Source organism: Thermomyces dupontii (genome assembly GCF_041956625.1).
Source record: "Thermomyces dupontii strain NRRL 2155 unplaced genomic scaffold VTN31scaffold_1, whole genome shotgun sequence".
Lineage (NCBI taxonomy): Eukaryota > Fungi > Ascomycota > Eurotiomycetes > Eurotiales > Trichocomaceae > Thermomyces > Thermomyces dupontii.
This window is the reverse complement of record NW_027192307.1, coordinates 4089653-4113978: the sequence shown is the minus strand read 5'-3', so window position 1 is coordinate 4113978 and position 24326 is coordinate 4089653. Positions and strand designations below refer to the sequence as shown.

At 51.4% G+C, this 24326-nt stretch overlaps 7 protein-coding genes across 7 annotated transcripts; 3 read left to right on the top strand and 4 right to left on the bottom strand.

Moving 5' to 3' along the window:
* Positions 1–3679: 3679 nt before the first annotated feature.
* Positions 3680–4885, top strand: VTN31DRAFT_1556 (uncharacterized protein; the record flags this gene model as incomplete). Its single annotated transcript, XM_069401626.1, has 4 exons — positions 3680–4078; positions 4137–4206; positions 4263–4475; positions 4542–4885. The coding sequence occupies 4 exons, from the start codon at positions 3680–3682 to the stop codon at positions 4883–4885; spliced, it is 1026 nt and encodes a 341-aa protein (XP_069264412.1).
* A 1490-nt stretch (positions 4886–6375) lies between these two features.
* VTN31DRAFT_1555 (uncharacterized protein) lies at positions 6376–7608 on the bottom strand (the record flags this gene model as incomplete). The annotated part of the gene is made up of 3 exons (XM_069401625.1): positions 6376–7232; positions 7290–7422; positions 7480–7608. 3 exons carry the CDS (start codon positions 7606–7608, stop codon positions 6376–6378), a joined length of 1119 nt encoding a protein of 372 aa, XP_069264411.1.
* Positions 7609–8718: 1110 nt separating this feature from the next.
* VTN31DRAFT_1554 (uncharacterized protein) lies at positions 8719–9027 on the bottom strand (the record flags this gene model as incomplete). The annotated part of the gene is made up of 2 exons (XM_069401624.1): positions 8719–8776; positions 8828–9027. 2 exons carry the CDS (start codon positions 9025–9027, stop codon positions 8719–8721), a joined length of 258 nt encoding a protein of 85 aa, XP_069264410.1.
* Positions 9028–9697: 670 nt separating this feature from the next.
* VTN31DRAFT_1553 (uncharacterized protein) lies at positions 9698–11848 on the top strand (the record flags this gene model as incomplete). The annotated part of the gene is made up of 4 exons (XM_069401623.1): positions 9698–10132; positions 10191–10519; positions 10578–10649; positions 10705–11848. 4 exons carry the CDS (start codon positions 9698–9700, stop codon positions 11846–11848), a joined length of 1980 nt encoding a protein of 659 aa, XP_069264409.1.
* Positions 11849–13655: 1807 nt separating this feature from the next.
* On the top strand, positions 13656–14762 carry VTN31DRAFT_1552 (uncharacterized protein; the record flags this gene model as incomplete). The annotated part of the gene is made up of 1 exon (XM_069401622.1): positions 13656–14762. The coding sequence occupies one exon, from the start codon at positions 13656–13658 to the stop codon at positions 14760–14762; it is 1107 nt and encodes a 368-aa protein (XP_069264408.1).
* A 667-nt stretch (positions 14763–15429) lies between these two features.
* VTN31DRAFT_1551 (uncharacterized protein) lies at positions 15430–18173 on the bottom strand (the record flags this gene model as incomplete). The annotated part of the gene is made up of 4 exons (XM_069401621.1): positions 15430–16965; positions 17016–17414; positions 17481–17905; positions 17996–18173. The coding sequence occupies 4 exons, from the start codon at positions 18171–18173 to the stop codon at positions 15430–15432; spliced, it is 2538 nt and encodes an 845-aa protein (XP_069264407.1).
* A 989-nt stretch (positions 18174–19162) lies between these two features.
* On the bottom strand, positions 19163–24115 carry VTN31DRAFT_1550 (uncharacterized protein; the record flags this gene model as incomplete). The annotated part of the gene is made up of 3 exons (XM_069401620.1): positions 19163–19413; positions 19476–23662; positions 23727–24115. The coding sequence occupies 3 exons, from the start codon at positions 24113–24115 to the stop codon at positions 19163–19165; spliced, it is 4827 nt and encodes a 1608-aa protein (XP_069264406.1).
* Between the last annotated feature and the right edge of the window lie 211 nt (positions 24116–24326).

The following is a 24326-nucleotide window of genomic DNA, read 5'->3' as shown; positions in this document are numbered from 1 at the left end:
ATTATTACTATCCATTATGGTTGGATCTAATCACTTGATGTACTGATTCGCAGATACCCATGCATCGCACATTATTTCTAGTTGTCAATCCAACAGTTTCAAAACTTTGACGTTACTCTGCGTTCTGCTGGAGATTAGGACTCGTGATCGTTGATCACCGATTACTGCTTGAATTACCTCTAGGTACTCGAACCACATATAACACAGCGGGACAATCATCTAACGCGAATGATAAGCAGGGGAACTCAGTTGACATACAACCATACTCGATCACCGCGAGAAAAGAAAAAAAGAAAGGAGGAACGAATGTCTAAAGTCTGGTAATCTTCAACTGCACCCCATCCCGTGGCCGCAAAACCAGCCGCCACATCTTGAGTTCCTCCGGATCCTGAACGGACTCGTCCCGCGCAAAGCTGTACTGACTGAGCAACACACAAAGGAGGATCTTCATTTCGGTCTCGGCGAACTTGCGTCCGATGCAGCTCCGGGGACCGTGTAAGAAGGTCATGTAGGCGTTGGTCGTGTAGGTTTTGGGAAGGTTGTCCCATCGGTCGGGGTCGAAGACATCGGCCGTAGGGCCCCAGTAGGCCGGCAGTCGGTTGATGGCGTTGGAATACACCAGGACGGTCGTGCCCTTGGGGACGTAGTAGCCGGCCAACTCGTCCTCTGCGACTAGCTCGCGCACCGTCATGGGGATTGGCGGAATGTACCGAAGGGACTCGCGGCAGACGTTGTCCAGGTAGGGCAGTTGGTCCGGGTCCAACTTTTCGATGTCGACATTTTCGCGGGTGGCTGGGTCGAAGAGGGCCGGGAAACGCTGCCGAATCTCCTCTCTTAGTCGCTCCTGGACCTTTGGGTGTTTGCTCAGCAGGTGCAGCGTCCAGGAGACCCCCGTTGCGGTGGTGTCATGTCCTGCCCCGAGAAAGGTCATCACCTGGTCTCGCATCGTCTTGAAATTCAACCCGGGCTCCCCCGCGGCTTGCAATTTGAGGTTGTCGCGGACTAGTAGACTGATAATGTCCTTCTCGGACGGGTTGGCAACCGACTGCTTCTCCTTGATGATTTTGGTGGCTGATAGCAGGATGGTCTTCCGAGAAAATTCCATGTCACGGTTCATCTTGGCGGGTACATATTTGGTCAGAGGGAACAGGGTTTGCAATCCGTGCATCAGACGAGTGACATTGTCGAAAGCGAAGACTCTCCGATAAGCTTCCCGCAAGGGGGCATCAGGGTTCTCGAGCGAGTTGACCTCTGTGCCGAACCCAGCCTTGGCGATGATATCCAAAGTGGTTCGGTTCAGCCATTCGAGCACCTCGAAAGTGCCTGTTATCTTGGTGCTGGTTTTGTCAATCTCTTGGTTCCATAGGTCCGCCAGGAGAAAGGCTTTGCGCCAGAAGATTGGTGCCAGTGCCCTGATGGAACCAATTGAAAACCCAGGTGTTAGGGCTTTGCGCTGGTGCACGTGTGCATCGCCCTCGGCCAAGAGGACGCCTTCGCCCAGAATGCGCATCATCCACTTTCGGGCGCCCACCGGTTTAGGGTAGTTATATGGATTCTTCAAGAGCATGTGTTTAAGTGCTTCGTCGTCGGCGATGGACAGCCTCTCCGTGCCCAGCGGGAAAAAATATCGCACCATCGGGCCGAGCTCCTTGTGCCACTGGCGCTGGCAGAAGCCGGCTTCGTTGGTTATGATGGGTATAAGATGGCCGATCAGAGCATTTCCGGGAACTGTCGGCACATGGCGCAGCGGCGAAACATAGAAAGGATAGATCCACGACCAATAGAGCACGTATGCGGGGATTGCGATGGAGTACAACAAAACGAGGGCCGCCATTGTGCTCCAGGTCGTCACTCTCGACATGACACTGGCCGAAAGTGTCGACAGGATCATCAACGGCATGAACCGCGGCCGGAAGACCGCCCGCGATGCGGGCCTTGAATTGCTCATGGGTGGTTTAGGTCGACTGCACCGGAGATCAGAGAATATTGGGTTTCGAAGACAGGACGGTCTTTTCTGAGCAAAGGTTACTTTGTATAAGAGGATGGCCAGGGAGTCCTCCGGCGTCCAGTCAACAGGAGCACATGCGAGTTATATCAAGCTACGGACTGTGTCACACGCCTGGACCCCTCGCATACATTGAGCAGGCCAGAGCACGCCAGCTGGGACTTGGAAGGGTCAATTCGCCCCTTTCGGAGTCAAACTACGCAGAAACTCCGACCCCGTGGGATGTGGCATGGGCAACGAATGGGCACGATGTCTGCGGACTTGCGGGTTAATTGGGCAGAGAACGGGCCCTGGAGGATCCTGGCGAGTCTGTAAGGTAGATCGAGCCGACGACTGTCACGAAGCATGGTGTGGCAAGCTGATGTACCGATGCTGTAAGTCAAACTGAAAGATAACAACTAGACCTCATCAATACGGTAATATTACGGAGTACAGCGTAATCGATCAGATTTCCGGCAGTCTGGGGCCCAGCGTTCGCCAGGGACTTGACCTCTTCGGGAAAGGCGCGCCGATCAAGGTTATTTTGATCAAACTTCGACATTTCGACAAGGTTAAGTTAGACGGCGTTCTGATGTCCGCAATTGCAAAGCCAATTGTGCAATCGGAATCGCCCAGAACGGCGTCTGTGGCCCCTAGTCTGCTGCGGTCCTTGCATGATTGCCCCGGTATCATCGCCAGGTGTCAAAACCCTATCCCAGATCCCCCAGATCAATCGATTCATGCTGCTGCCCTGAGCTACCTAAGAGTTCATCAGCCGCCCGATCTGAAGATCGCTGACAATGCTCTGTACACCGACCGGAACCAGTGGCAGCCAGCCAGCCAAAATTTGCGATAAGAGCGAAGTGAACGGAGAATGACCCATTTCTCAGGTAGGTAGGTTGTATCTGTACGGAGTCCCTCCAAGCCAGTGACTTCATCCAACCCGCTCGATCGGCCGCTCGCTCATGGATGATCTTGCGGATCTCATGCCGCCAAACAGCAGCAAAGCGCGATAGACACGTCGCACGTATCTGCTGCATCATGGCTTTGGCGAGCCCATGTACGGAGTATGTACGCGAGAATCAGTACATACATAGTAGTACCTACCTACCTAGGTACCTACCTACTCTCCACATGCTTGCTCGATTCGGCTGCTCCGACAGAATCGCGCCTTCCCGATGTGCCCTCGTGTCTGGCTGAGTCAGTCATCGGGAGATCGATCGATCCGTCTGTCCACTTCGACTCAGCTCCTTCGTCTCCTCGCTCTCTCCTCCCAACTCCTCCTGTGCCCTCCGCCTGACCGGGTCGTCGTCTGCAAGGTTCCGGCCCCTCCATTCCCATGTCTCTTGCCACTACTATCTCCGGTTTCCTGGGTTTCCGAAGCCTCTAGGTTTCTCGACGCAGTGGGTCTACAGGGGCCTGCGTTGGTAGTTTGTAATCCCCTACTCTCCCTTGGCTCATGATCGTGTCCTGCACGTCGGTGCTGGATCGGAGAGAGTATATATCGCTCATGACAATCTCCATGATTAGGTTGGTTTGCGTCCCTGCCTCTCGAGATTCTGGTCGGCCGCAGCCTGGAGTCTGCCGTCGCTTCTTTTCTAGCGAGTGTGCTCTTCAACGAGATCCGGCCGCCTCTGTCATTGTAGGACCAGGTATCGCTTAGCATTTTGACTCAATATCGTTACCGGATCCGCCATGTCGGCAATTCCACTCCAAGCCGCCGTCACACCAGCGCCAGCCATGCTCTCACCATGGACGCTGCTCGACAAGGTGTGGACCACCATTTTCGACTACTCAGCAGAGAACTTCCGTTACAGGGTAGGGTCGACGCCCATGTCAACGCTCTCGGAGACCCTGGTTACAATTGCCTTCTACTACGCAACAATCTTTGGTGGCTGGTATCTCATGAGGGACCGCAAACCGTACAGCTTGAATGGGCTCTTCATGGCCCATAATCTGATTCTAACTGCGGTCAGCGGTGGTTTGCTGCTGCTTTTTCTGGAACAGTTGATCCCGTCACTCTGGGAGCACGGTCTGTACAAATGCATCTGCAGCAGCCCTGGCTGGGCTGACAAGCTCGTGCTTCTCTACTATGTAATCGGCGGACACCCGAACAACGCACGGACACCTGGGACTAATGCGGTTATCGCAGTTGAACTACTTGACCAAATACGTGGAACTCCTCGATACCGTCTTTCTGGTTCTGAAGAAGAAACCGCTGAGTATGCTACCTCCTCTCCAAGTGTTCTGCCCTTGAACGCTGACGGCTGCTGGCCAGCCTTTCTTCATACCTACCATCACGGTGCCACCGTCTTCCTCTGCTACACCCAGCTACGAGGCAAAACGCCCGTATCGTGGGTGCCGATCACTCTCAACCTCACTGTTCATGTGGTCATGTATTGGTATTATTTTCAGAGTGCTCGGGGAGTTCGAATCTGGTGGAAGGAGTGGATCACTCGCTTGCAAATCATTCAGTTCATCTTGGATCTCGGTACGTGTTATGATCTTCTTTTTCCCCTTTGCCATGTTGTACCAACGGTGGCTAATGGCTACCAAGGCTTCATCTACTTCGCTACCTGGGACTACTACGCCGATGAGTTCGGCTTCGACAATTTGCATATTGGTAAATGCGAAGGTGACCTGCCAGCTGCCATCACGGGATGCGTCACCTTGAGCTCGTACCTGGTCCTCTTCATTTCTTTCTATATTTCGACATACCGGAAACCTTCCAGCAAAAGCCGCAAGGCCAACGGAGTCAAGAGCGGCAGCAAAGATCAAGTGGTTTCCGCAAGCGGGCGTGCTGCCGAGACGCTTAAGTCCGCCCGGAGCCGATTTGGCCATGCAAGTCTGGATATGGTTGAGGCAAGTACCAAGGGACAATGGCCTGCTACTCGCGAGTAGGGGCTGGTGGTGTTGAGCCGCTGGCCATTGCAGGACAATAAGACGACGACCAACCGGAGGCACTTTTCTCTTTTCCTTCTATTCTTTATGGTACTCACTTCCTGAGTTAGCTTCTGCCGCCTTGATGGGGCAGGTGGCTTCCCAACTCAAGTAATAACTATTCATACCCTTGGCAGTGTCCATTCTTTTGTGTGTGAGTGATTTTTTATCAATACCACTCTAGACCACTCGTCATGTCACTGCTAGTGCTCTGGAAAGCGGCAATTCAAGTTTTCGATGTTCAATACATTGTATGCAACCGGAGTGAAGTCCATCCATGCAGCATTGTTCTCGTTTTTATCAGGCAGTTACTAGTAATCGTAGATCCATGCAACTGAATCTTGCTGTATCATCCATAGCTGTTACTGTGCTTGCATGTAATTATAGAGGTACTAGGTAGGTACTACTAGGTACCGCATTTCCATGAGGACTGTGACATCAAATTGATTCACGCCGACTTCAACATCTTGGGATCTTCCAGAAATCACCGCATCAAATGGTTCTCTACACAGCGTGTCGTGGAATCTGAAATTTCGTTCCAAGAGGTTATGGTGAGTCTCTGGAGGATTGAGAGGGAGTCTGGCAGCTTGGAATTCCCAGTAGGGTTCAATAACTTCATTGTTCGTCAATGATTACAAAATTTAGTCAAGCTGCGAAGTGCGAAGTCGCCAAAGTGAGAAGTGAAAATCAGTGAAATGTGGTCGGTCACTGACACTGTGGATGTGCGAAGTCTGCAATTTGCAAGAAACTACTATTTCACTTTGCATCTTGCAGAGGTCTGGCCCCGACTGGCCCACCAGAGGATTGTTCTGAATTTCTGGGCTTTAGCAGACCTGCAGGAAGTGGACACAGTACTAGGCAATTGGCACACTTTCTTCAGTTCATGGTACAAATGTCACAACCCTAATCCATTCGCCCGACTGAATCCATCAGCTCCGCAGGTGTTGTCGAACCTGTGCTGCTGGATTTTGTGGACCAGGTACAACTCGTACAGGGGTTCGAATGGATTCTCGTACTCTGTCCGACTTGAACGGATTACAGAACTCCGCACCTACTAGCAACTAGCAGACTCGGAGAGTCACCAGACTGACAGTACACGGTGACCGAGTATTGTAGTGCCTGTCCTGGTGTGTGTGAGTCGTTGATGGATCATTCAAAGTCGGCCATTGTTTGAGCACTTGTCACAACTGCTCGTACTCCCAAAATACTGAAGAATGTGCTCATTGTTGATAGATCTAATATGATCAGCAATTGGAACCGAACAGTAGTACTTATGCAAGGTAGCCAAGTGTCGATGCATGCAGATCTGAAGTACTAGTATACAACAGCAATACTCTATAGAGCACTATGTACTTATTCCCAATCAGGTCTAGCCTTCTAGGACGAATGGACATCGAGCTTTGAGACGAAGTCGTCAAAAAGCAGAAAGTCGGTGATCGGCCAGGATGTCATCACCACCAATCTCGCCGGAAGGTGAGAGCATTTGTGTCGGCACTAAACTCCCCATGCAGTCGATCCATCTCTGCCAGGCTCTTTGCAATTTCCATGCTCCGCTGTCGCTCCTGTTCCACTCGCTCCCAAGTCCATTCTTCGCGGTTAGCCTGCCGCCTGGGATGATGATCTCGGAAATTCCCCCGTTTCAGATTGCTCCGGCTTCGTCCTTCTTCCTCGGCAGCGCCCATATCGGAGGTCAGGTGTGACCTGAGTGTTGCCCAGACCGCTTCAATCCTGTCGATGATCTTGAAAGGAATGTCGTAGTACTCCTCGGCTCGCTTGCTGAACGTGAGTCGGCCCAAAGGCTCGTTCCGTAAGCTGGCGATGTACTCTTCCTGCCCGGGCCGAGGCGGGAGTAACCCGGACACCTGCAGCATGATCTCGGGAGGGACCGTCCTGCGACCCTTTTTCCACACGCACTTGCTCAGGGCGGATGCGAAGATGGCGTCCTCCTTGTGCGCGAGGTCGCTGAGCCTGCCCTGGCGCGGGACAAGGAGTTGCTCGTGTGGCCGCAGGAAGGTAAATGCACGCGGGCGAACGGCGTCCTTGCGGACAAAATGTGTCACCGTGTAGATCCATTTGTCGTCCCAGGTCAGAATCCGCGTCCACATCTCATAGCTCTGAAACGGTTTCACTTCCTTGCGGAACGTGCAGCTGACGGCACCCAGAGCAAGCCCGATCAGGTCCTCCGAGACACCCAGGATTCCGACGCGCCTTGGGGCATTGCGCGCGTAGTCAACACCCTGGGAGAAAAGAAAGCACATGAGATGGCAGCGTGCAATGTCTAGGTCTGCAAAGTAGGTGCTATTCGATTCTGCTTTTCCATTAGAAATGATGCAGAGAAGATTGCGACAAGCAAAGCAGTACTCACTGTGCAAGTTGTAGTCTAACTCTCCAATCGAGTTTCCGGAAGAAACAATCAATGGTTGAAAGAGCTGCTCAGGAGACAAATCCTTTGGTCGATTGGAGCGTAATAGCTGGCGATATCCTCGTAGGACTCGAACCTAGAACTCGAGACCGTTAGCCGGTTCCTTAGCTTCGATGAGGTTCAGAAGACTCACATGCCATGCCAGCGGAACAGTCTTGAAGTTGCGTACGATGAGGAAAAGTACAAACACTCTCCATGACCATGTCATGAAGATGGATATCCAATGGTCATCCAAAGAAAAGGGCTCATTATTTGACGCCATGGTGATGGGCGACTATAGACCAGACATGCGCTGTAGACGTAGTACTATTAAAACGATCGAACAACTGAATGTGCCCGATTTGAGTAGGTTTCTCTTGACGCTAATACGGAGTAGAGTACAGAGTATGATTCATGGCAAAGATGACCCGTCTTGTACTATGCGTGGTGCGAACTGCATGCCTACAACTGAGAACAGCGTGAAAACAAAGCATCCACCAGGTCTACCAGCTGTATCCAGATATCATCCCCTTGAGCCCTTCATGCTCCTGTGACGATTATCACCGATGGATTACCAGATCGAGCCCAATGGCGCAGAACTTTGCCCATGATCTTGCCCCCGTATCGTCCGAAAATGCTACCTTCAACAGCTGATACATCAAGAAATGAGGTGTTTGAGGCATCGAAGGTGATAATAGGCTTATCCCTGCAATGGTTCTGGACCTTGCAGATACTATTTGCAGTGTACAATCCGCCAGCAAGGCGAAATATGGTTCAATCGGCAAAAAGTGCTGTCGGGACCGTCGAACGAGTGAATCATGACCTTCAGCTCCAAAGGATTAGGAGACGAGAGAGCCCCAGCGGTGATGCCCGTATCACTCGATCCAGGTGCTCCGTACCTATCATGTCATAAACTGTCCATGCTGTTGGTAGAATGTCCGAATGTCTCATCTGCAGGACGAAATTGAACGCCATCAGCATCTGAGCAGGGTAGGTACCTTAATGATAATGGGAAATACTCCGTACCGTATCGTTTCCTGTCATGACGATACAGGGGGATGAGCTCCACAGTTCCGGAGTCTCGGGGTAAAGAAAAACGAGGTACGGAGTGTTCCGTACAGTATTCAGCTAAGCCAAGTTCCTTAACTTGCTTTCTCCAATGCGATTGAACTTCCACGTATGTCCTGGATTCTGGACTTCGTATGTATTGGAGCTAAAACAGAACCTAATACAGACTATCGGGTCGATCCGATGCGAGGGAAGATCGATATTGAAAAGTTAATTGCCGAATCAGGCTAGGGTAGTTTACTTTCATTAGGTTAACTGCATGCAATTGGTTGATTGAATTGCTCTTGGTTCTTAACCTATGGCCAAGTCCTTCGCTGGACACGTCTCAACCTGACCTCAATCTTCTGTCTTCTGTCACGCTCTTCCAAGGACTTTGTAGAAAGCTTTCACTCATTTAGTTAAATGTAAATGATATATCATGCTGTGATCCTTGCCTTGGAACTTGCAATGGATTGCGCTGATTTGAACTGTAATCAAGACAACTCAACCAACTGTTCGAGTAGTCAGCCCCGAAGCCCTCCGTACTCCGTACTCCATTCAAGACATCTATGGCTGGTGCTGCAGCTGAAGATTGGATTTTGATGATCTTTTTGCTGTTTCCAGTACGGAGTACGATCTTCAATATTGTCGCCATTCTTACAACGGATCTTGCGATTGGAAGCTGACACTGGGAGGACGAACTATTTCGAGAATCCTTGCGAGAACTATTGCACTTCTAAATCTTTTTCGTTTGAATTAGCCCCAGGTCTTCAGAGTTGTCAGGCATAATCTGATATTCGCAAAATGCACGGAGTATAGAGTACCTTGAATGGTTTCCAATTCTGCAGAAGGCCTGGCCTTCTCCTAGCATCATTGTATTGTCGGACTCTCCATTGTGAATGCATCAATCGAGACCATCTTGCCATGTACAGAGTAGGAAGCAACGATTATGCAAAGTAAGGATTTTCCTCCCTTTCATCACGTTTTCGTTGCCCTCCTTTCGAGCTTAGGCGCCGCTATTGAAGGAGACTGGGGAAAGTTAACGTTTAAGTACCTCTCTGTCGTGCAGATCTTGGAGGAAGCAGTGAAACCATCGTCCGGCTGGCTGCAGACTGTCCTCTCTGCACGGAGCATAAGCCAATTGTCCATGTTGTTCGTGCTGCATTTGTCGAATCCATGACATAACTCTATCTGCCAACACTTCTGGTGTGAATTTGATTATTCAACCACGCATTCAAACCATAAACCGACCTTCTCGGCTAATACTGCCCGAACTCAGACTCATTGACGGTAGCTTCATTACCGTCCAGCATAGTACCTTCGGCATGAGTGCATCATTACACTTGTCTCCGGTTCCGGAAGTAGTCAGTGAGGAAGAAAGCCGTCTTAGCGAACGGTTTGCCGACGCTCTAGAGGAAATCCCCGGTGACGATGTCAAAGAGGACAAAAAAGACGAACCAAACAAGAGGGACTCGAAAATTGAGGATGGATTTGCTGGAGTTTTGTTCGGTCTCCCTGACGTGAGCAAGGAGCATGATGATTCGAACAGTAAACGCGATTCTGTGCTCGACGCCAATGACGGTCCCCGATTCGACAGCCCGAAGTCGCGACCTACGTCACTGCCCGATCAACAATCACAGAAAGCGGAAAGTGAGGATGGGAAATCGGAGACTCCCAGTACCACAGTTCTCGCGCTGCTAGTTCTCGGAGTAACTCTCGCGGTGCTCCTTGTGTCCCTGGACCGAACGATTATCACAACGGTGATTAACAGCGCAAGGCATAGTCGAGCGGCTCCGTTACTAATCAACTGTTTTCTAGGCAATTCCTGCAATCACCAATGAATTCCACTCGGTCTCGGAAGTGGGCTGGTACGGGTCGTCGTATCTAATCACTGGTTGCGCTTTGCAGCCGACATATGGCCGAATTTTCACGCTCTTCGACGTCAAATGGACATTCCTCCATTCCGTTGTGGCGTTTCAGCTCGGAAGCCTGATCTGCGGTGTGGCACCAGATTCAACGACTCTGATTATTGGGAGAGCGATAGCCGGTTGGGGTAGTGCTGGGATTTTAACAGGCTCTTTCACGGTTATCGCCCATGCTGTTCCGCTGCAGCGCCGACCAATGTACATGGCGGCCATCGGAGCGATGTACGTAATGACACCGAAGCCTCATAGACTATCATGAAACTAATCACTTAGTTTACAGGTATGGCGCTGGAGCGGCCGGTGGTCCGTTGCTCGGAGGCGTTTTCACGGAAATGGTGACATGGAGGTGGTGGTGAGTACTAGATGTCAGCATGTGTATTTGATTCATACGCTGACCAAGCCTGCAGTTTCTATATCAATCTCCCTGTTGGAGCGGTCACACTCTTGGTCATTTTGTTCCTGTTCAAACCAGCCAACGTCGCAGGGTTCAAGGGGGGCTACCTTTCCCGACTCAGGGAAATCGATATTCTCGGGACTACAGTCGTACTCGGCTCTTTTACAATGCTCTTTCTTGCCTTACAGTACAACAACGAAGGTTATGCCTGGTCGGATCAGCTAATCATCGGACTACTCTGCGGATTTGGCGTTACCCTTCTGCTTTTCATCGCATGGCAGGCATACCGTCAGGAACGGGCGTTGATTGTTCCGGAAATTTTCATGAAACGGACGGTCATGGCGGCCTGTTTCTCTGGCTTCTTCATCTATGCCGTCGTAATTGTCCACGGGTATTACCTCCCGTTGTGGTTCCAAGCGATCAAGGGGGTTTCGGTCGCCCGATCCGGTGTCGATTTACTTCCTTATATCATCCCGAACTGTGTGTTTTGCTTGATAACTGGAATCCTTGTCTCCAAAATCGGATACTTTACGCCGCCCGCCATTATCGGCTGTGCAATTGCAGCGGCGGGATCAGGCCTGATCAGTACTCTGGAGACCACAACGGACACGGTTCAATGGGCAGCTTACCTGTGCGTCGCGGCAACTGGGATCGGCATTGCCATTCAACAGAGTTTTACCGCAGTTCAGGCTGTACTGACATTGGAGCAAGTGCCCATTGCAACGGCAGCGGTCACCTGTTTTCAGAGTCTCGGTGGCGCGGTCTTCATATCAGCTGGCAATAGCATTCTGTCCAACCATATCAGGCATTCCAGCTGGGGCAACGAGCTGTTCGGCGTCAACCTCGAGACGGCAATTGCCATGGGGGCCACGAAATTTCGGGAAACGATTCCGAGCGAGCTGTTACCAAACGTGTTGCGGGTGTACAACGAGGCTCTGCAAAAAGTGTTCATTTCGGCCATCCCGTTGTCTGGCCTGGCGTTTATATGCTCTCTGTTTCTTGAATGGAAGAGCGTCAGACACCCAGAAGCCTCGATTGAAGCGTTGGAACAGTCAGTGACGCCAGTCTCAGTGCCGGCGATGGACGATGTCGAAGGAAGAGCCTCGCCAGTGGGACAAACATGCGCAGAGAAACAAGTGCAGGAAAAAAGAGAGTGATTCACAAGTTGATCGGCCCGGATAATACCCCTTTTCACCTCAGACATCGAACATAGGTATTTCTTCATGTATGAAAAGTTGGCCAGAGTGCCCCCGGCTTGGTTAAATATCACATAGTATTTTTAATCACGATACTCTCGTTGTCGACATTTCTGCATGTCACAATCAATCAATCTTGTCATTTGATTCTCGTATGGAATTAACAGAAGACACCTCTCGATTGTAAGACACAGGCAGGGCATGGATCGTACTACATGTTATAGCTTCGAGATAGATTCGGATCTGTCTAGTTCTTTTTCATACTCTAGTCTTCAGAATATTCTTGAGAAAAACAGAAGACATTTGAAGGCCAAACTCGGCAGGGCTCGTATCATAAACTGGCCCAAGACTGCTCGCTCGTTCCGGGGCGGTGTCATCAGCTCGCATCAACTCCTGGGTAACGTTTATTGGGAGGTAGTTGTCGCGCCCGCCGAGATGCAGAGAAGTCCCGATTGATAGTAAGAGCCGCAACAGTTGACAGCTCTATGTACTCCGTACATATAGGCGCAAGGGGTTGGGGCGGCTGTTTGTCTCCGGCAATTTTGATTTCGCAGTTTCTGATAAGGTTGACTCGTATGGAACAGATAGGAGATGTGCCAGTTTTCTGAGTCAGTGAATTTCACTCTTGAGGGTCATTTCGACGGTCATGATATGAATTGAGCCATTCGATGGTAAGCCCCGAGGGCCAAGGCGTGGAGCAGGACTTGGGAGTTGGAACTGGCCTGTATAAGTTAAGCCCGGGTTACCAAAGGACATCCCGATCAGGAATGGTGTGTTCCAAATCGGGTAATTGATCACCTCGAGCTGGAACAAGCTCCTCGCAAGTCGCAGGCTATTTTCGCAGTGCAGAGGCTGAGAGGAAATTGGCACAAACTTAGTTAAATTAACATGCGAAACTGCAAATAAGTGCTTATCTAGTTGCAAATTACTCCGTAGGAAGCTTTTGGCTTCCAGTTTTGGTTATTCGCGAACAGTGCATTCCAACCCTTGACTTCACTCGTATTGAGTCGTACAAACGGTTGCTTTAGGTTATCACACCCTATTTCATTTATACAACTAGTTACTCGTACAGTTCTGTCTTTCCAGCATTGAATAAAAATAAATAACTTAGTTACTCGTAGGAAACTACGAGTACAGAATTCCGTTCTTTTCATTTTCCCTTCTCGGATACCTACACGACTCGTCCATCCCAATCTGGTACTCCGGAATTGAACTTGATTAAGTAATGCTGCAAAGATCTGGGAGACCGGAGATTGTCAAGACGATCAACACGATCAACTGCTGAATTCGGTTAGCTTGACGTCGTGACTTGCCTCAGAAGGGCAATCTTCAAGCCACAAATTCCCCGCTGGTCCCAGAGGTCAAGCCTCCTTTACTGCTTCCCTTTAGGGGTAAGTATTGAGTCCTATATACTTCCCTTTTTAGGATTCCTTTTTTTTTTCTTCTTCGCGCTATCCCGGTCTGGACAGAAATTGCTTTCTGGTTGGTGCTTGCATTCACATGTGCTCTTTGTGCATTGACGAATAGTACTGTACGTACATATACATAGGAATCTTCGTCTTTCTCCTTCAACTTCCATTTCTCTGGATGTTAGTAAGCTATCCCTGCTCCCTACGAGTATTAAAGTTACTTGCAGCTCCGCTAACGACTACCCATCGAGCTTGCATATCGCTGGTCTCAGGCGCGCATGGAGCGGGTCGCCTGCTTCGTGCATATGAGAAATGAGGATTTGATCTACAACCTGCCATCCCGCCATTGATAATGCACAATGCTGCTTACAATGAAACCTCAATTGCAGAACGGAACCCAGAACCTTCATGAATCACCTTCTGTGCAGAAGTCCCTGCGGACTCCTCCCGTTTCCATGCCCTCACCCAAGTCTACAATGGACCACCCAGCAGACAATACACGACATGGACCTCGTCACTCGTCCTCCTTCTCCGCATCGGAACCCCGGCCGTCGTCGTCGTCAGCTTCACAGCTACCTCCTCCGCCAAGTCAATGGCACAATTCCGAAGAGTCCATGCAACAATGGCTGCGGGCGCGAGTCGAGGAAGACCGCCGGCGGCAGGAAGAGGAGCGCACCCATCAGGAAAGTTTAAGACTGGAGCAGAGGAAGATTGAGCAGGCCATGCTTCGGGAAGCAATCCAAGCGGGCGTTCCGCCGCACTTGTTGCCATTCATTTTCACATCTCTCAGCGGATCGAGGTCTCCAACGGACATAGACTCCGTGAGCAGCCCGCTATCTCAGCATCTTCAACAACAACAACAACAATTACCTCCTTCGCAACATCGACGAGGACCATCGGGGCAACTTGCTTCTCCCGCCGTCTCTGGGTCCCCTGTGGAAGGACGAGGAGACAATCCGGTGATGCCGTCCCATTCGTACACGCAGCCGCATGTGCCACCCGCGCCGGGCTCGTTACCACCACTGCCATCGCAGGCGCCACCACGACCCAGTCCTCCGCAGCAGCAGCAGCAGCCCAATCCGTATGGGCACCATTCTCAATCGCCGGCAGCATCACGTCCCGGCGGCAGTGAATTGCAGATTCACCCGTACACGGTACCACCGAGATCCGCGTCACAGGCACAGCAATCATCGTCGTCCATCTATTTCCACCACTGGGTCCCGCCGGCACAACCACAACAGGGTTCGACGACAGGAAAACACCACCACCAGGAGACACCATTCTCATCATCCCAAAGCAAAACAGAGACACCAGACCGGAAGCGCAAGTCGCAGGACACTCATCCACCGCCGCCTCCTCCCCCACCATTCCAACAATCCCCGTCGCCGTCCCAACCGCCTACCCCAGCGTCACACACTCCTCAACATGGCGGTCAATCACAAGTCGTTCCGAGTTCCAGTCGATGATTCACACTTCGACATGACTTCTTTTTTCCCTAGTTTTTTTACTTACCTTTTTTTTTTTTTTTCCTTGAACATACCGGAGTGCTTCAGGGTCGAGTTGGTTTGGTCGAGTCATCAGGTCGCGCAGGCTACGGCTAGGGAGTGGAAAAGGAGAGATTTCTGGCATGGACTTGGTGTTGTTGGCGTTCAGATGTCGTATGCTCTAGAGCAGGATATCCCATTGCAGGCAGCTCTATTGGTTTGATAGACAGGCATCCTCGACGGAATAGCAAAATTTACAAAATATTCAACTATTTCATGCAATCCCAAAGGATTCTGATTTGCCGCGGAAGACATGCAAGGTCTTCACCATGTTCATCCAGGCAATGAACAACTACCTCCTTCCCAGGTACCCATATAAGCCTGACTTACTCTAAGACGTCAGTTATCAAATACTATGCACGCTTATTCCGTTGAAAAACAGGATCGTAACGAGCAGTTTGGTCAGCCTGTACTATTTTTTCGATTGACGGTCAGTGCTACAGGCAGGTAGCGAAAGACCCTCAAATGGCTGTTCCGGCACGCACCATCATCCAAGAACAATCCAGGGCGGACAGAATGCTGGAGTGGAGGGCGGGCCCAACCTTAAACGTTCAAAAAGCTAAAATACTTTGACGTATACCTTTTCTTTTCAAACTCGATCGAACCGACTCAGTACCTCCGGCGGCACCGTGGGGATATATTTCCCGGCTCGTTCTCGGTTGGTCCCACCAAAGCCAGCGCCATACGAGACGAGCATGTCTGTGCTGGTGGGAAGAGTGAAGGGCAACGTGAGCGAGGGGTCCAGCAGGTAGCTTCCGTCGGAAGTGCTGGTGCTGGATGATCCGGGAAGGACTTGTGCTTGAGGCGAGGTAGGAGAAGCGGGTGTTGGTTTCGTTGATGCGTCAGATTTTTCCGCGTCTGCCTTGGAGCCAGCTGTGGTTGCGGACTCTCCAGCAGCACACGCTTGTTGAGACTCTGGATGCGCGTCGGAACCTTTTCCGGAAGGTGTATCAGACGCCGCTCCGCTGGCCTCTTTGAGTTTGCGATGCTCACGGTGTAGTAGATCTGGATCGCGCTGAAGTTCAATCAGGAAGTTCATCGCATTCTTACTCAGCGATCGCTCGCCGACTTCGGCTCGATAATGCTTGACGGCTTGCAGGAGCTGCGTCGGCGTTAATTGTTGCAGCTGCATCAATGTCGTGATCAAGGCTTCATGGTCATCACCGAGCGATGAGAAACATTGAAGCCACTGCAGTAATTGGATCACGGGAGCTAAATGTTTGCGTGCCGCTTCCATCGTTGATTCACCAGTCGCGGTCATCGAGCCATTCTCATAGTGCTCCGGCACGCGATTGTTGGCCCTCGCCCAGTCTTCCAATGCCGAGACATTCATGCGGATCTGCATCGCCTTGGTTCGAGCCAGGTATTTTTTGGTAAGCATGATCCGGTTGAAGAGCTCAGCTCCTAGCCAGTAGAAAAGTTGCGAAATAATCTGCGTCGTGATAACTGAGTGTACATCATAAAGATCAAGCACAAAAAGTGTGGACGACAATAGTGAAGTGATGTTGCGAGGAGAAATCTGGGCCCGCCGTTTCGGCGATGGTGGTCGGAAACGTTTCTCGAATGACTCTTCCTTGGGTTTCGCTTTGTGTTTGAATAACTTCCACTCATTCTGGAAGGTGACATCCTCAAGGCCGGGAATCGTCTCATGTTCCAGCATGGCGGTGTCCAGGACGCGGTTCATGCGCCGCTCCGCATCGCGAACGATCAAAATAAAAATTTCGTTGATGAGTTCAGCGAGATGCAGCTGAAACTCGACGGTCGACTCCATCAGTCCGGGGTCCTTTTTCAGATAATGGAGAAGGAGCGTTGCATTGGAAATCCAAAAGGCCAAGATCGTCATGTCCCACTGATGTCGTTCAACTACATCGTTGATCTTGTCTGTGGCGCACATGAGTAGTTTCTCCAGCAACTCGGGGCTTGCATGATAGTGGGCATAGCGTGCACTGAGGAAGAGGAGATTGGCGGGGACAGGCTTCTGGGACGGTGACCGCTGCGGCGTCATATTGGTGATGATGATATCCAATATCTTGTCCAGCTCGCTCTCCTGGAACACAAACATTTGGTCATTCAGACACCTGTCCCAAACAAATTCCTGTTGGTCGTCATCCAGCTCGTCAGGGTCCTAGATGCAGTTAGATCACAGCCACCCCAAATGGCCTGGATCGAACGAACCTCCATTTTTTCATCCAGGCCCAAACTGGAGAGATCCACCTCCAGATTGATGGCACTCTCTTCCATCATCATGCGGCGCTTCATCTCGGTCTCAGCCACCTCTTCCTCGAATCTACCGAAGCCAGAATCATAGAAATCATTCTCGGTCGTACTTGCGCCAAAATTGTACCCATTCTCTTGCAGATACTGGGAGATATCCGTTCCGGGCTGAAGGAAATCGAATGCAGTGCCTCCAGACGATGACTTAATATCGGGTGACGCACCATGATCTAGGAGAAGTTTGGCAATGGTCTTGTGTCGGTTCGTCATTGCCCACATCAGCGCAGTCCACTGGTTGCGATCCTGATAATCAACGAATGCGCCAGCGTCCAAGAGCGCAGCCACAACATCGTGGTGACCCTGCGGTAGTCACCGTCAGTAACCAAGAGCTCTTTCTCTCTGACGGAGCGCGCGGTACACACTCACAAAGCAGCTAGCGTAGATTAATGGCACTGTACCCTCCTCGTCTGGTTTGTTTACATCCACGTATTTCTGTGCCTTTCCAGAAACCAACTTTCGAACCCGGTCCACATCACCATTGCTAGCAGCCATGTTGAGGTTCCTTTGGAGAATGTTTCGCTTTTCATCTTCCGACAGTTTCTCATCCGCAATGATGTCCTCCTCGTCCGCGCCTAGGGAATAATTCAACTCCCGGTGCGCCGCTTGAGCTGCGAGCATCTCCATCAACCGAGCGTCGCTGTCCTCTATGCGGGCCGTGGTGTCGTCGGGTTCGTCATAGAAGCTCCGGCCATATCGCGCCCTCATCTCATACTCTTCATCGTGCGTATGATCGTCAAGAGCGAGGTTGAACGACAGCGGTTTGGCTGTGATGGGCGAGAACTGTGTTTTTCCTACATAGAGGGAACGTCAGTCATACAAGCCCACTACTACCACCCTGCATCAACCAAGTGAAATCTCGTGGGAGTGAACGAGCCGCGCACCTTGCCAACCGTCGTACATCTCCGTTTCTCCCGCATATTCGGGCACCGTCCGGCGATCGTCCAACGACTTGGGAAGATCATCTGGAAGTGGTCTCTGCTTTCTCGGCTCGGATCCGGGGAAACGGCCATCCTCGTCAAAGCCTACAGGATGCCCGTATGGACCGTTTCCTTCATTCATCGTGTGGCTTGCGGGTAAGTGATTCGGCGCGGGACAATCGAAACCGGTGTACAGCCTAATCGAGGGGCGTCGACCAAAGGTGCAGCCGCGATCGGGATTTTAGTATTCTCCATGCGAGCCGGCACGCAGTAGACACGGCCCAAGAGAGTGCGTGCTCTGTTTGTTCGGTCCTGACGCCTGTGGAAGTTGGACGTAATCGATGAGGTTTGTTCGTTCGAGGGGTCTCTTTGATCTGATTATGCTATCACTCGGTCCATTTAACGAGGCGGGACCGTTTGCGATATGACGACAGTCGCTGATGAGTCCTCAGGCCCTCTTCTTTTTCTAAAAACCCAGTAATTAGAAGTTAGAACCAGCGGGAGAGCACTCAACCAGGGGCATAGTCAACATGTACAACTTCGGCAGACTGGCTATCTCGTTACAATTCGTTCAAGCCGTTCAAGAGGATGGAAGCTTGCGAGAATATGAATGGTTCTTAATTAAGTTCTCGAAATGGATTTGTAAGTAAACGTAAATTTTTCACTTGATTTGAAAATGCTTAAATGAGAACAAGAGTACGGAGTATGCATAGCTCTGACTCCGAGAGCTCAACTTCGAGTTCTCAACCAATTCAAGTGTACTCCGTAATCTCGCTGATTAGACAAGTTTAGCATGCATTTCCTCACGTTTCGCCCGACTTAAAAACACCGAATTACTACCACCCGGCAGAACTATGCCGCCGCGTTATCACGTGGAAGGACTTGTACTCCATAAGTCACGTGAGAATGGGTCTAAGCCAAAAATGCCTCACACACCAAGGTTAACTCTTAACCCTAACCCTGACAAGGTTCCTAACTGCAATGGAATTGTATCATCATAACAACTAGCGAGAGAGGGAAAAAAAAAATGCTGATCAAAATAAACAAGACACAAACTTCATGGGTATATGTGTTCGATGCGTCAAATCAGGAGGGCATGGACAAAGAAAAAGAAAACATCAGAAACAATCATCACTCCAAACTCTGGCTCAATGCCTGAATCTGATCATCCGGAAGAGACCCAATCCAAAGACATCGCTCTATCACGCCCGACACGGGCTGCAACGTGTATCTGTTACTCGCGTCAATCAAACGCAAAAGGCATTTGACAATCCGGGCCGTTGTGCGGTATCGCTCAAAGTTGACCAGTGTATTGCCGTCGGGAGTTCCGTTCACGTAGTATGGCTTTTGCGCATTGTACGTAAGGTCATGGACATAAAGGCCTTCACGTTAAAGTGATTAGACATCGGAAATAATTGAGGACAGCAATCAAGTCACCACTTACCGACAAACGGGATGCAGCCGTTTTGTATGTTTGCCGTTTCCATTTCAACACGGAGTTCATGAAAATTGCGCACTGGCTTAATCAATGGCTCCATGCTCTCCAACAGGCGCTTGTCAGCTGGACTGACTAGAGCCCACGTTTTGCGGAGGCGAGTGCAGTCGCTAGATGTCAGCGCAATCACTATTTGAAGCAGGGTCGCGTAATTGCACATCCTTCTCGCATGTGCCGCGACATGGATGAATCGACTGATTGTCCGGGCGCGTTCTTGAATGTCGCCGGCGAGAACAATCTCCGAGAGGACCCATTTCACCATCAAATTGAAACGTCCAATGACCAGATCGACTCCGCGGCGCTCTTGTTCTGCAAGAAACTGGGCCCAATTCCGCGCCGATGAAGACTGATTGCTCCATTTCATTTCGACCAAATCCCTCCAGTCTATCTCGTCCAGAGCAGACTTCTCAACAAGTGTCAGCTGCTGAGCCAAAAGACGCGAGTCATATGCCAGCACAAATGGAATGTGACTCGGGGGCGACGGGTCCTGCGCATAGGGGTCATTATTGACAGCAGTGCGCGGTTCGCTTGGCTGCCGCATGTGGTCATGATCTCTTTGGCGAGCCGGAGACGGTCCGGGGGTCAGGAGGAGGTCTTCTCGATTATGAACCGGAGTCACGGGGACAGCGGATGGCCCGACCGACGAAGTCTTCGGAATCGTCATGGGAGGGGAGGGTGGATGCACAAGGGCATGCGGCGGCAGATCCAGTTTCGCATCAGCGAGATCATCGTCGCTGTCGCTCTCAAACACCTCGTCCTTCTCAACCTTGTCCAGCGAAAGCTCTGATGACAGATTTGAACGAGCATCCCGATGAGAAATCATAACTTCAGACTCCGACCCTGCTGGATCCGTTACCGCCCCCGATGGAACTCCGCGCACGCTTTCTGTCTCGCTGATCACCTGAATTGATCGATGGGAGGAATCTCGTTGACTGTGGCCCTCGTGACTGGAATTGTGCAACAAATTCTGCTGCGCAGCCAAATCGGATGGATTGTAACTCCTATCCTTGGGTAACCTCATCGACTCATCACTGAGACCTCTCTCCAGGAGGGGGACAGACCATTGAGAATCCTCAGACTCCACGACCGACTGAACGTGGATCTGAGTTTCTACATCCTCTCTGCGTTCCGATATACCTGTGGTCTTTGTATTCCTGGCTGTCTGGTTACCCTCATCAACAGGACTAGACGGTCGCGTTCCGTCACGGTGACGCGAGTCATCGCCTGACTCTGCGTTACACTGTGTTTCAGTGTTCGCGGCTGGCGTGCTACGAGGCTTCCATTTGCCTTCGAGTTTCAACAGGGTAGTCTCGACGCCGCCATCATCGTCATCGGGAATACGCGCAAATTCGGCCACCGCCGCCTCAAGCGACGGACGTAGCTGGTGGAATGAATCCGTGTTGATGAGATCGTATTTACCGGGCACTTGACTTCGCGAAACCCGGGAAAGTCTCGACCCTGGACCGTAATGAGCCGAGGACGCGACGGAATTACTGAGGGTTGTTTCCGAGACAAATGACCGAGGTCGCAACCGAGACTCGAGATCCCGAACGTTCTGGATCTTGCGAAGATCACCTCCTGGTCGCCGCCGGAGCATGCGACCCAGGAATCTTTCTGATGCCTGCGAAAGGTCATTCGTCTCAGAACCAGCAACGCTATTCCTCTGATTTGAGAGCACCCCAGATATCCCGCTGTGAAAAGACGCATACTTCCGGAGTCTACTCGAGATAGACCGAGGCCGTTCGCTTGATGACTCCCGGACGAACGACGAGGCTGTCGAGAGGCGTGGGGTTGATGACCGCGAGGCGATCCCGTTCTCGGCTCCCGAAAGATCAGCTATCATAGAAGAGCGAATATGGCTATATGAAGAGGATGGCTTCGCTGTCCCTGTCGCGGACATACTTGTCGGTTGATTTGCGATACCAGAGGGCCCGGAAATTCCATCTGCTATCGACGGCATCTGACCGCCAGTATCGTCGACGATGACGATTGATTTGCTGCCCGCGGTGATTTGACTAGGAATGCGGTTCTGTTTTTTCGTTTCATGTGGCAGGGATGGTTCGCCCTCAGCCCCCCCGGATTCGCCATGTCTGGCCTCCAGGCCGTTCCTGCCAAGGCCGAATAACTCCCGATAATCTGACATGACTTGATCGGAAAGATAGTCGATCCGTAGGGGACTCTTGTGAGAAGTGCTAGCCTTTTTCCCTCTGAAGTATTCGGATCGGGACGCGACATTGGCGGGAAGGGCGGCGGTTTTACCTGTGGACGTTGGGCTCATGCGGGAATGATTGAACACTGCCATTGGCGGCTGTTTGCTATGCAAAGCTCGTCGAATGGAGCCGATAATGGTCCGCACTCCGGGGGTGCCATTCGGAGGTTTGATGTTACCCTCGGACATGCTCCGTCCATGGGAATCTTGCGGGTCATCCGAGAAAGGCGTTCCCGGTGGTGATGGAGGCGCCATAAAATCCACCGCTGGGTCTACTGGACGACATGAGTTGCCCCAAATAAGACTTTCGATTTCAGACGAGCTCCGCAACCAGAGCTGCCTTTGGGAGTTGGGACGAGTCTGGAAAACTGGTGCTCGGTCATCACGAAGCGAGTCCGAAAAGCTCCCACTTCGCTTGTGAGAGTGGACAGGAGACCGTCGAACAGACTGAGTTAGCCCAGCTCGGCCATGCGGGAGCAGTTGCAAGGGTATGGGTTGTGGTGCCTCCAAGGTCTCCAAAGGCTCTGAGGAGCGTCTCCTTGTGAATGGGCAAGATACCGGCTGGTCGCCGCAGTCACTGGGAGAAAATGTCGCCCCCTTCGTTGTCACAGATGACAATTTTCGACAAAGGCCATTTTCTTCCCTTACGACTGAGACGAATCTGGGATGCTCTACTCTTGGAGGTCCGAGCCCAGCACCCGGGATAACATCGGAATGGCCCATGTTGGCTTCACTCAACGTTGTCTTGACAATGTCCCTGCTACCAGCCACGCCTCCTGGATAGATGGGGCTATCTGGATTGACGTAATCGGGACAATCCCAGTACAGCACACATCGCCCATGCCAGCAACGCTTTAAGTCCGCCAAAATCTTGATGTCGCTCGCAGACGCCAACTTTCGAGATTTGACTCTTTGATATAGCGCATTTAGTTTCTCGCAGAACAGGATTCGCAGGTGGCGATCGAGCACGAAGTCGTCCTCGAAATAATTCAGGATCCAGTGCCTCAACGCCGCAAAGGTTCGGATCCGTATGATTCTGCCATCATCCTGCGGTCGGCTGATTGCCCATTCGAGTCGTGCCATGAGCAACGCCAGTAGATCCGCCGTGGAAAGGTACGCTCGGAATGTCAAGAAAAAGTCGGATACGAGTTCATAATCCATGAAAGATTCGGACGAGATCTGTGCAACAATGCGCGCCGGAGTGGCTGCGCTGATCTCATTTGTGCCTGGGAAATATCGAACCTGAGACGGATCATTACTTTCTTTCGCCAGCGAGTCAAAGAGAGAGGGCTCGATGGGAAACTCAAGATTGTAGATGTCGGATTGTTGAGGGAGAGACTGTTTCGACATGTCCGTGGCCGGAGCCAAGCCAGAAAACGATGACATGGCACCCGAGAATGCGCGTAAAGGATGCAATAGTTCCGGTCCGTCGTAGGTCGTCGGTATCCGAGAAGGAGGATCGGGGCGGATATCTTCCATTGTGGTGGTGGTAGTGTATACGGAACTGCGTAATACCGGTGTGCCGTCCGGGTTGAACTGAGGTACACCAAGCCTGAAGTGCGGAATGGGCACTTTTAGAGCCGGGATCGACTGCACGCTGGATGTTTCTTGGCCATTTTTACCATGGAACCGATCAATCACGACGCGAAACCCATCCTCAGGTGCTGGCGATGGCGACGTGTCATGGTCAGATATTGTCGAGAAAGAATGCGCTTTTTTCAGACGACTTGCATCAAGGCGCTGATCAGATCGACGATGTGGACGCAACTCGGAAAACTCTGATGATGACCAAATACTATGCCTTACATCTGACCCGGCCCCGGACTGTGAAAGTTGTCGCAGATTGGCATCACTTCTTGTCATCGAGTAGGAAAAATCAGCTGCAGCCGGAGATCGAAGTCTCCGGGGCGGTAGATCCAGCATTGGCCTGTAAAGTCAATCGTTACATGTGAGCTTATCTTGTCTGGCACTCATCCTCAGAAACCTAATACCTGAGATAGAGTTTTCCATTGTTTCCCACGTTAGCAACGGTGAAATGATTATCACCGCGTGCTCCTGTCACAGCCGCTTCTGGACGCGTCGGTGGCTTGGTAGCGGTCTTCAAAGACCGTTGGTGCAAGGCCTCGGCGCTGGTGTGAAACCGCAGTGGTGAAGTCGCTTTATCTTTCCGTGAGCGTTCCGTTGCAATACGGTTGTTGCGGTCGGGCATGCCGGGCGGATTGGCGGTATGCGCGCGTCGAAGCCCGGATCGCGACTGGGGACCTGGTTTCAAGGTGGAAATACCGAGGGTTGATGATCTTGAAGCCAGCGTCGGCGAGGCCAATCCAACATTGGAAGTTGGCGTAGGCGTGTCGCGAGCTTGCGCGCTGGAGGTTGCCATTTTACTCAACAGTGACGACCCCTTGACAAGCGAAGACGATAAGGAGTGGATCTCAGCTCATTGTTTCACGCAGCGACGCCATCAGGCACTCTTCATTTTCGTTCGTGGTCCTGGTCAACCACATTTCAAGATGGCAGTTAGTCATGCAGCGAAGGCTTTCGGCGCTGAACAGCCTGACATGGCCAAACAGGGAGTTCACTGGAGGATAGCA